The 12,432-nt window shown below is 40.9% G+C and overlaps 1 protein-coding gene across 1 annotated transcript in view; it reads left to right on the top strand.

Moving 5' to 3' along the window:
- The window catches only part of LOC145397992 (glutamate receptor ionotropic, delta-2-like), a 173,997-nt gene that overhangs the window by 4,789 nt on the left and 156,776 nt on the right, over nt 1-12,432 (top strand). The window contains exons 2-4 of the mRNA XM_080270960.1: nt 6,600-6,653; nt 7,297-7,378; nt 9,888-10,924. Coding sequence (XP_080127086.1) covers nt 6,600-6,653; nt 7,297-7,378; nt 9,888-10,924 — 1,173 coding nt within the window. The remainder of the gene's footprint in view (nt 1-6,599; nt 6,654-7,296; nt 7,379-9,887; nt 10,925-12,432) is intronic.

Consider the following 12,432-nt stretch of genomic DNA (forward strand, 5'->3'; position numbering starts at 1 on the left):
TTTGCACTATAGTTGCTAATGGTAAGTAGATGAATGAGGCATTTGCGTCTCTCCATTTCGTTAAAGGGAGCAACATTACCCCGTTCTTTGTTTATACAGTTGCCACCCAGCGTTGTAAATGGTTTCCTGTATGAATCCATTAGATAGGACAGTCAATGTAGAGCCACCTAGAGGCAGCACTACATTGACTGAGTTAATCATAGGCGCTCCCACCCACTGATTGGCAGACTTCTTTATTCCACATTTCTTGCGACTGTTTCTTATTCTCTTCACTCTACACAATCGACTCGCATTCTTATCAATCACGTTTACAGTTCTCTCTTTCTCTGTCTTCTCATTTTCCAGACTCATTTCGTAGGAAGATGTCACATTAGTACATTACAGATGGTATTAACATAACTTCATGTGGGCCTCTTTTACCCTTCATACTCGATCTTTCCCATACATCATGGTCTTCCTAGTCCAGACCACTTTTCTTCATTGGGAATTTCATTTTAGGGGTCTCTTCGACATTTATGTCTAAAACATATCCAAACTGCTTAAATTTCATCACTTCCTCTCTCCTCATTTACTAGATTATTATAACGTGAATCGCTGTATCTTAACACGCATAGCTGGTATATACACCCTCAGCTGAATTGCTCTCACAAAACTTTGCGCCGAGCTGTAAAAATCCCGTGTGCTACTGGAAAGCACCACATCATCTCTATACTAAGGATCCATAACTCTCCTGTTTTCACTGCTTATCACCAGATTCACTCCACGCTTCATAACTCCTGACAATTCTACAAATCCAGCTAAATATATACTACAGCCTTCTTATAAAACTGTTCAGTCTGTAAAATGACTTCACTGTTTACATAATAACGTAAAACTTTGCGTTTTGTTAAAGAAACTCCAACTGACTGGCCACTTTGCCAACAACTCAGTAGCGTTACACTTTTTTAGCCCCTTAACCCAGGGCTCGGGGCTCTGCCGCTTACCCTACCAGCATGGGATTATCCGTGATTTTTGCCCAGTTTTCAAATATTTGTCAAATAAATAATAATGAACCTTGAGTCAAAAACTGAAAAAGAGATGAAAGTACAGACCTTTGGCTATGTGGTGACGTTATCAATATTCATACACACACACACACACACACACACACACACACACACACACATATATATGGGGGAGGTGGTGGCTCAATCGGTAGAGAGTTGTCCTGTAGTCCTAACGGACCCGGGTTCGAATCCCGCTGGGGCAGGGAACAGTTTAAGGATTTGAATTTCATAAATATCAGACTTTACTGATCTACCAGAAGACCCGCCGACATGTCGTAAAAATACCCCTGCTAATACCAATACACCAGTCCTGTATGAGACAGACCTAGCATGTATTCAGTATGGACTGTGGGTGTTAGTGCCGAAGTGGTCACGTGTAGAGGTGTATGGTAAGTAGGAGGACTACTGGGCCCTGAAAGCAGGCTGTGAAGCCTATGCCCAGAGTTGGTCACATAATATATATATATATATATATATATATATATATATATATGTGTGTGTGTGTGTGTGTGAACACTCTAAAATATCTTAATACAGTACGTAATAGCTAAGGGCATACATAGGTAGTCTAGGGGTGAAGCCAACATCAAACCTAGGGTCCAGAGGAAGTGACGTTCGCATTCCCTCTCAGAACGTATGTCACACACATCACAATGTGCCTCGTGACGCCTGATTTTACCACACACACACACACACACACACACACACACACACACACACACACACACACACACACACACACACAGGCTTCTAGAACATTTGATGACAATATAGCCCACGTGATGGAAGTTCTTATATACGGAAAGTAAGTGGAGGAGAAGACAGAAGGAATTAGGAGACTGGAGAGGAGAGAGAAAGAAGGGGGTCTAGAGAGAACGAGAGAAGGTGGGCTAGCATAAAACGCTCTTGTGTTATACACCCAGTGTTAATCTTGAGCTTTCCCTTTTTGAAGAGTAATAAAACCATAAACAACCCCAGACTCATCTTTAACTTCTCCCGTCATCAACTACAAGTGAACGGAGGTTATCTCACAGATCTACTCATTGTTAACTACAGCTCGGCCACGACTACTATATAATCAATTACAGGACTGATATATATATATATATATATATATATATATATATATATATACACACACACACACACACACTATTTTCTAAGATATCTTCACTGACTGTAAGGGTGGATGGTGACAGAGGGGAGGAAAACACCCGCGATTTTTCACAATTTGCTAGATCGACTATAGAGGACATCCGGGGTGTAAAGCATGTTTTACTAGACAGACTATGGTCCTCACCCAGGGTTAAGGGGCTAAGGTAATTGTAATCTTGTTGGTCATTTAGGAAAAATAATAATTACGTTGTTGTAAGAATGCAGAAAATTAGAAAAGTAAACACTTAGAGACACTGAAGTGATTCTTGCATTTTGGCTCAAAAACAAGAATTCTACATGTTCATAGGAACGAGAATTCAAAATGTTCATATGAACTGCGTTTTACTGGATCGCAAAACACAGCGATTCACGATGAATCCAAACGAGAGCCCAATGAAGCCTTGGTTTTGGTGTTGCTCCATGTAATCTGCCGATGAAATGTTGCGGATGATTTAGTACCACAGGAGCTGGGTGTAAATACTAGTACAAATAACATTAACAAGAAGATGGAATGCGCTTGAAGCCAGTCAGAAGCAGATGCTACTCACCTGCATTAACCCCTTAACCTCGGGGCGTCACTTTCGTGACGCTTGGGAGCAAGAGATCATACCGCAGGGTGTCACTTTTGTGATTCTGTGTTATTTTGAATTTGCTCGGGCTTTCAAGTGGCGGCTTGAAAGTACTGCCATTGGCAGTACCTCAGATGTCCAACACTAGTCAGCACTCCTAATCTCATCTGTACTCCCATCTATTGTTGACAATTTAGCCATTTCTCCCCATTCTTGACTCCCCTCCCTACCTCCCCTCCATTACCCTCTCCTCTTGCCTGCCCGGCCGTGCTACGCTAAGTAAATCTTCCCTGGAATTTTCCACTGATTTCATCCATTGAAATAAGCCCTATGCCCTATTCTTATACCAAACAATATATACAAAAAAGAAGTAAGGTAAGTGAGAGTGCCATACACTTGGAATTGGCTAATTATCACCTGACAACACCTCACGTGCACTCGTTCGCTAATTTTCGCTGTTTATTTCCCTTTGAAATATGCCGTATAATCTATTCTCATAATAAAAATATATATAAGAAAGGAAGGGAGAAGCGTAAGTGATATTTACATTCACCTGGAACTGCCCAATTATTGCAGGCCACCACACTGTATTCTACGCTAAGTAGATCTTCCCTGGAATTTTCCACTGATTAAATCCATTGAAATAAGCCCTATGCCCTATTCTTATACCAAATAATATATACAAAAAAGAAATAAGGTAAGTGATAGTGCCATACACCTGGAATTGGCTAATTATCACCTGACAAAACCTCACGTGCACTTGTTCGCAAATTTTCGCTGTTTATTTCCCCTTGAAATATGCCGTATAATCTATTCTCATAATATAAATATATATAAGGAGGGAAGGGAGAAGCCTAAGTGATATTTACATTCACTTGGATCTACCTAGTTTATTATGTATTGTCTAGATTTCCTGCCAATCATTTCATAGCTATATATTAGCAGCTCTCACAAGCCTGACGTTGGCAGTATTGCACTCCCTAGGCAGGCCACCAGTATCAGTTTACTGTCGTCTTTCAAGGTGAAAGTACGTCGGATTCGCGCCTGCTAAATTACGCCGCTTTTTACCCCCATGCAAAGGGCACTGTGACCTCTACCCCCTACGAAACCTCGTGTGGAAAGAGGTAAAGGGCTGACAAATGATAGAGAATGACTACGATCTTTCTGTTGAGTAAAACAGTGCAAGTGGAAATGTAAATAATGTGTAAATAATGTGTAAACAGGGGGAGGCGGTGGCTCAATCGGTAGAGAGTTGGCCTGCAGTCCTGACGGACCCGGGTTCAAATCCCGCTGAGGCAGGGAAGAGTTTAAGGATTTGAATTTCATAAAATCAGACTTTACTGATCTACCAGAAGACCCGCCGACATGTCGTAAAAATACCCCTGCTAATACCAATACACCAGTCCTGTATGAGACAGCCCTAGCATGTATTCAGTATGGACGGTGGGTGTTAGCACCGAAGTGGTGACATGTAGAGGTGTGTGGTGCATAGGAGGACTACTGGGCCTTGAAAGCAGGCTGTGAAGCCTATGCCCAGAGTCGGTCACATAAAAAAAAAAAAAAAGTAATGATTATAAATATAAGTGAACATTGGAAAATAGTTTTATAAATTACTGCAAGTGACAGTGCCTAACACATTGTAAATAAAATAGAAATGTAAATAATGTAAATAAAATAGAGAACGTAAATAGAAATGTAATTGAGTAGCATTATAAGAATACGAATATATATACTAGGAGTAATGAGAGTGAAAGTTTCACTCTAGCATGTATGAATACTATGAGTTATGAGAGTGAAGGTAAAAGTGACATTCACTCTCAATGCTAGTATACAGGACGAGAAAGTGAATGCTACGTATTTTACTGAAAGAGAAATTGAATGCCTACAGTGACAATAATCTACTATTACTGAAGAAAACTTATGGATAAAGACTGTAGATATATATAAATGTTATATAGTAATAGAAATATAAACTGTGAGTGTTTTTTTAAATAATAAATGACAGGACACCAGCGGCGAACGATCGCAAGTGGGAAGGTCATATACGCGCTTGTAATTTTCATTGCTTTCACAGTGTTTTTTTTTTTTTGGAGTATGGATTCCAAACTATATGAGAATCATAGAATAGTATTTCTAGTGATAATATCAGGCAGTGGTAATCATATTACGGGTTGTCAGGAAGTGTAAACTGGAGACTTCGTTACCCAACTTCAGAAGTCTCCACAAGTCCTACGGTACTCGACGAAGGCTCAACAAACACCCCAGAAGAAAGCTGAAGTTATGTGCCATAAGCATATGTGATTTTAATATTCTAGGACTAATAACTGATTTTTGGTAAATATTTTTAGACAGTCTGTCGGAGCGTAAATATGCCCGCGGGAGCCGCCAGGCAAAGCAAATCAAGCCCGCGGTTAAGGAGTTAAAAACTACTTTGAGTGCAATGTGTTGAAAGGCGAAAAAAATATCAGGCCCTCACCCAGTGCTGTTACTGAAAAATAAATTATATATATATATATATATATATATATATATATATATATATATATATATATATATGCAGTTGCTGTCTTGGTGATAGAATGATAGGCAATCAAACTGACCGAAATAACTCAAAAGAAAACATAATTATTCATTATTTTGTTGTGTCTGTGAACTGATTTAATTCGGCACTGATATATTACAATGGAATTGTTCCATTTCTGCCGAGTTTGCGAATGCAAATACAATTGTCTTTCGGGTAACAGAAATGAAAGTCTAAGCTTTGCCACTGCACACAGTTTTTGAAGTTTCCAATGATGAATATGTCTCAGGAGGTACAGTATACTCGTATATGTGTCACGGAGCCGTTATTGACTATTTGACATGGTCATGGCTTCATCAAATGCAATTGCAGCAAGTGTTGTCTGAGCTGCCATTGGTGCTTCACGAATTAGGTCGTATGAATCCAGATTTTAGTGCAGCTTCTGTACTTTCAGGAGAATTTACAGAGGCTTAGAGATTATTTGAATTGGACAGCCGATAAAGCTTTTATGAACCTCTTCAATGCGAGTGGTCTTCACAGTGGTGTTTTGAGTCGTCTGATCGACAGCAAAAATATAATGTCATCAAACTGAAATGGTTAATTTCCTTGCTGTTTATGCCGGGCATATTTTGATTTAGATAATATACCATTAATTCTGAATATATGTGATGTTCCATCAGTTTTAGTGGAATAATTCACATACTTTTAATAAACCTTTCTCATGTACCCTAAAAGAAGTACACTGGTGCAATGAAATTAAAGGTGTTTTCCATACCTAACATATCTTTCCCTTTCTGTCCATAACACGGAACCATTCATTACGTTCATCTACCCTGTCACATGCTGCGTTTCCATCACAGAAACCTGAAGCAGAAGTACTTCTTTTTCTCTGTCCACCATATATCGATAACGCCTGCCATAATCTCTATTCCAGGCACGGATTTGGTGGGGGCATGGGGGGCGTAGCTCCCCTGCTTGCGGGAAATCAATAGTTACTTGTAATATAAGAAGAATGTTATTTACCATAATATATGCTAAACCATCTTGACTATATGTTTTTCACAGAATCACTTCAGTGCAAAGAAGGATTTGGCAACAAAGCTGGAGGATTGAGTGTGAGTTAGCATGACCCCAAACTTTAAATTCTGTTGGTTATCACGGCCGCCCTTTTCCAAAGTCCTGGATCCTGCCCTACTATTATTCACCTTGTGATACGCATATTTAACCTAGACCCATGAATGTCATATGGTTAACTGAAGCTCCATTTGGAGGTAATGGCCTTTTTATTATCTTATGTTAACGTTTCAGCCTAACTCTGGCCCAGTGTACAGTGCCCTCAGGCCTGGCTACGGAGGTGGGACGGTGGGAGGATGTACAGTAGGGCAGCTGAGTGTACATGCGTGGTTAAGTGTCTTTGTGTGTGCTTTCGGTGTGTAGAAACAATAGTGACACTACTATTACTACTACTGTCGCTGCTGCAGCTGCTGATAATGATAATAATAATAATAATAATAATAATAATAATAATAATAATAATAATAGTTTTAATTAAATGTTGGGTAATAACAATAATAAAGATAAAAATAATAATAATAATAATAATAATAATAATAATAATAATAATCACAACACCGTTAAACTGTCTAAGGACAATTTTGATAATGAAAATTGTCACAGGCATTGTCTACTAGAAGCCGAGCTATAAAGTGACTTTGAGGTCAAGAACTTCTGAATGTCACCTTCATCACGAGCTACAAGTCTGCCAAGACTGGTGGCTCAAGCTTCATTCTTTCATGTAAAATCAGTTGACTTCTCTGTCTTCGGGAGTAGTCCAAAATTTTGGACCACAGGTGATCTCGAAGAATAATGATCCGATCTGAACTGTTTTAAGCACTGCATTCTGGCCATGTCCCAGGTGTATGCCATACAAATTTCATCCCTCTAACTTAAGTGCTTCTTAAGCTTTAGTCCCTATATTTTCTGGATCCTATCTGGGTTCCGGTAGTCAGATCAGGAGGATATTTGGTCAGATGAATTAGCCAACCAGTACCATAATATGGCGAGGAATGATTTCTGCAGCTCAAACGGTATGTGAAGGCGGCGATTTAGATCTTCCTTGTAATAATGATAATAATAATAATGATAATAATAATAATAATAATAAAAATAATAATAATAGCAAGAAGTAGTGCCAACGCACAGCAAACCCATCCCCGGCAGTCATATTAGCGCTGACGTATTAACGCGACAGGATATCTAATCAAAGATGTCACATATCAGATTTGGAATATCGGGTGAAAATTGACGATTTTATGCCCATCTGAAATTTTAGGCCCTACCCACTTGACATTGATCCACCTACAGCTAACTGGGTGGATGACCCCCTGATGTAATAATGAGGTATGGTACAGAATGCAGATTTGAAAGCTGCACCTTTAGGTTTTAATTTCATGTCGATATAACGAATTTGAGACGAGTTATGGCGATTTTTTTTTTTGGGGGGGGGGCTACTGCCTGCGCCTTAGCCCAATTAGGTCCAAAATTTAATCGGTTGATCAGAAATTCACAGCCTATCATTCCAGTAATTTTAGTCAAAATCCACCATAAGTTTTCTCGTTAAGTTGTTGACAGACAGACAAACAAACAAACAAACCGAGAGAAAACAATTGCCGTCCCCGAGCCTCTCGAGGGCGGGGACAGGTAACAATAATAATAATAAAAGTAATAAGGAGTAGTAGTAGTAGTAGTGGTAGTAGTAGTAGTAGCAGTAGTGGTAGTAGTAGTAGTGTAGTAGTAGTAGTAGTAGTAGTAGTAATAATAATAATAATAATAATAATAATAGCTACACAATAATTGTAAAAGACATTTTGTCCACGCATGTAGACACATAGTCGAAATCCCTCTCCATCTTCCCCCTTGATGTAACTAGGTCTGATGGTTCTGTATACAGACAGTACTGTGGTACAAATGACTTGTGTCTGATAAAGACTGGACCAAGGCGAAATGTTACACATATGGAAATATAAAGGCTCTTACCTTTATCTAGTGCTTTACTTAACCAGTTTTCCAGGCAGACTAACCATATGAGTATTATAGTCATTCTCATACAAATCCCAGTAGTGACCTTATTACATGCACTTCTCACACATACTTCTCTCTAACCTTCCAATACATTTTGTTCCATCCATCCATCCATCATCCAATCCTACATTGCCTCATGAGCAGCGTAGGAGCCCGGGGCTGGGCAAATTGGTCCTGACATTTAAGATGAGAGTGACCAGCCTCATTCATCCTTGAGTGGCATTACAAGAGCAATAAACCCCAACCATCCCTAGGATATAAACCTTCACAGGCTCAATCTGACTGGAGCGCCGTAATTACCCACTAAGCCACCAGGCGTCAAAATTTAGTGATATGGTTACCAACCAGCGTTGTAAATGGGTTCATGGTGTAGCTACAGGAAACCTTGTGGCTTGTCACTCAGTGTAGAGTCCCCCACAGGCAGAAGGAAGAGGCAACAATGAAAGAAAGAAAGGCAAAGAGAGAGTATAAAGTCACCCATAGGCAGAAGGAGGAGGAAAGAATGAAGGAAAGACGGAAGAGGGTAGAAGGAAAGAACGATGGAGGAAAGGAAAGGGCAGACACCCGAGAGCAGCACTGCATCGAGTGAGTGGATGGCGAGCGCCCCCACCTACCATATACGCCTCTGTAAAAAGGCTTTACGCCATCACTTATACCTACTGCTTTCCTGTTCGTCAGGCTCCTCGCAATATTCTTCTTTTCTGCGGTTCTGTTATTCTGTGGTGCCCTTTCCCTCTTTTTGTACCACCAAGTCGAGTCCCGTTTACTCTCCAGTTTCTCAGAATGTCACATCCATTTCTTCCTTATTTGTCGTCCGTTTGTTTGCATTTTTCTACTACACCTTTTGCATTTTTTAATTCCATTTTTTTATAAACTCCGTTATAAACTTTATTTCATTATTTCAGGGTACTTAGTGGTGCTGGAGAGGGACGTATTTGTGCTATGTCATCAGTGTAACTTGGTGGTTCTGTTCCCAATTATACACATCCCTCAACTTCCTGTCCTCCGACTGGGGGATGATAAACTGTCAAAGAAGAGCAGCTTAAATCAGCAGTCCACCAGGATCACGTTTCAGATAGACTTGGAGCTACGACTACTACTGCTGCTACTACTACTTTGCATTCATTGTCTTCTGTACCATATCCTTCATAAATTTTCATTCTCACTAAACTCCATCGTCATTTTACTAGAACTACATTCTGTCATCCAAGGCAGCCAATTCACCCATTTTTTTTAATTCCTGGTTGTCCACCCTCCATATACCACCTTTTTTTTTTTTTTTACTTATCAACATTTGTGCTAAACGTACACAGATTAAGCATTCATTGTCACGTATTTCGTATTTGCAGTCAACAACTTATTTTGGGTAACCTGTCTCCAATATGTTTTCAGTAAAAAGTAAGTCAATGTTGTTGTTTTTTTGTGAGAAAGAGAAGAATGTGATGGAACTCCTTCCCCCGTCTGCCACACCGCAGGATTGATAACAGCCACTAATTTCAATCTCTTCTCCCCCAGAAAACATGATCCTGGCTCAAGACGCTCTCAGCACACTAGCATCCGAGTCGCTGTGTGGCCATGACCTCCTGCTGGTCACGGACGACGATAGTCAGCTCCTGCTGGATGTGGGTCGAGTGGTGGCAGCAGCCGGAGCCTCCCACAAGCCCGTCCTTCTCCTCACCCAACTCTCATTGCTCCACACTGCCCATCCCGCCCACCACACCCACGGCTCCCTCCTCACTGCCATCCTTATCTTGCATGACGACCCCACCGCCTTCCTTCTCCTCCTGGCAAACAACAAACACTGGAACCCCAGCTACCTCGTCCTCTTCTGCCTGGACGCGCACCTCAACACCACCACCGTCCTCAGCCAGCCTGTCGTCCAGCGATCCAGGTTCATTCTGCTGCTCCAGCCAGCTGCCAAAGCCAGCCGACCCCGCCTTCTTGCCTTCACCTCCAGACCTACAGATGTACGCCACTCAGTGAAAAAGACAACACTAGGAGTCTGGAGTCCTGCCAAATTTCACAGTCGGGAGGCACTGTTCCCTCCCCGATTCCACGACTTTGGAGATCAAGTTATGAGGGTGCCAATGATATGCTTTGATGAACCTTTCATCTACTCTGACAGGGAAAATATGGCAGGTGATTGTATTGGAGCCAACGTAGATGCTGCAGAGACTATTGGTAATAAACTTAACTTTCATATGAAATTTGACTACATGGATGAAATAGTGTGGGGAGGCAAACGGAATGGGACATGGAAGGGAATGTATGGTGAGCTGATGTACAAAGATAGGGATCTGGTCATAAACGCACTGAACATCGCTCCTGATTCAGTAAGTGACTTTGATTCGACTTACCCATATTGGGAAAGTAGTTATGGAATCGTCCTGGAAGTGCCTCAGCCATTACCCCAGTGGAGGAACATCCTTTATCCTTTCTCCCCGTTAATATGGGGTTTGGTGTTTGTCACCACGGTGGCGATTTCCTTTCCGCTGGCTTTCATTCTTCACAGACTCCATCACATCAGCGACCCTACTGGTATCGTTCTCAAGGTGACGAATCACATAGACACAACCCGCACTTTCTTTCCCTCTTTCACCATAACACTCATCCTTCATTAACTGGTATGCACTTTGCATTTGTCATCACTGCTCTTATCTACCCGTATTACAGAAGTACTGTTTATGCTCATTGTGTCTACATCATAATGTCTGACAGGAAACTATAGTTTGTTTATAGCGTAACAGTATATTTCGTCCTCTGTTACTCGAGCATCGATTTTTTTTTTTTTTTAGCTTTGTTCCTCTGTTCATAATATTCTTTCTAGTGTGACAAAATACTCTTTCTTCGTCATATATGTTTTCTGTTTTAGTGTGTGCACTCACTAGATATCAGTGGGATCAATTTGCATTTTGCTGTGGCATATGCATTACCCCACTTGAGGCAAAACATCTTCACCTGCCATATTTCTGTTACAAGTACACCTATGCCCCTTGCTATGTTTATTGTATATACACTGTGATGAACTGTTAATAGCAAAAAGTGCAGCCTACTGCTTGTATTTCACACACAAAACTAGAAAGCACTCAGAAAGCGCATACCTCCGCGAATGCCATTGCAGGATCAGGATCCGGAACCGAATTCGCTCCCAAATTTAATTAATTCTTTCTTGTCCCAAGGACCACCCTTCCACAAAATTTCATTGAAATTCATTAAGAACTTTTCGAGACATCATGTGGAGAAACAAACAAACAGACAAACATAGGTGAATACATAACCTCCTCCAACTTCGTTGGCGGAGGTAATTAGCGATATGACTGACTGGTAAAGCAAAGTATAGATGAAGGTGTCCCATCAAGTCGTAAGAAAATAGGGTCGCAGCGGTCGAATTTGATTGTGAAAAAGTACCATACAAACACATGTAGTGGAAGACATTATCATACGAGTATGCTGGCCATAAGTTGGAGAAATGAAACATTTCGATACATATGCAAGTGTTAAAGTACCCAGCACTCCATCAGAAGACAAATTGCTGTCCTTTAACAGTGCCCTTTAATAGGGAATGAAACATACATCAGGTCATTTCTCATCTACGCCTCAGTACACTGTCTATTTCAGGAAGGATGATCCTTTAAAATTACGTAATAGTACATTGCAGCATATTGCATAGCGGCAAGCCCCCGAGAAAGGTGTCAAGAAATGCCCGCACCCATGTTCCTTGTGGTGTGATGACCGTTTGGATTTCCCTGCACCACTGTTTGACTCGTTTCTATCAATCATTGTAGCATGCGTGACGTTTCCTCCTGTTTCATATCTGCTGAACATCTCAGCTTCCCCTCTAAACCTCAGATTTTCCTCACTGCAACCCAGCTGACAGAAACCACTGGCAGCACTCCCGTTGTGTGGCCTTCTATCTCCCCTACACTGATTTGCAGTGCCAGGGTGGTTCTTGTCACAAGCTTGAAACTTCTGAAAATCCACTCACTAGCTAAAACTATTGTGCCAGTCTCTGACTGATATATCAGAGTCATATACTTGTTCAGTAACTGTAACAGCTGCC

This window comes from Coenobita brevimanus, chromosome 44, assembly GCF_032717465.1.
Source record: "Coenobita brevimanus isolate Jiangsu-jjx chromosome 44, ASM3271746v2, whole genome shotgun sequence".
Classification (NCBI taxonomy): domain Eukaryota; kingdom Metazoa; phylum Arthropoda; class Malacostraca; order Decapoda; family Coenobitidae; genus Coenobita; species Coenobita brevimanus.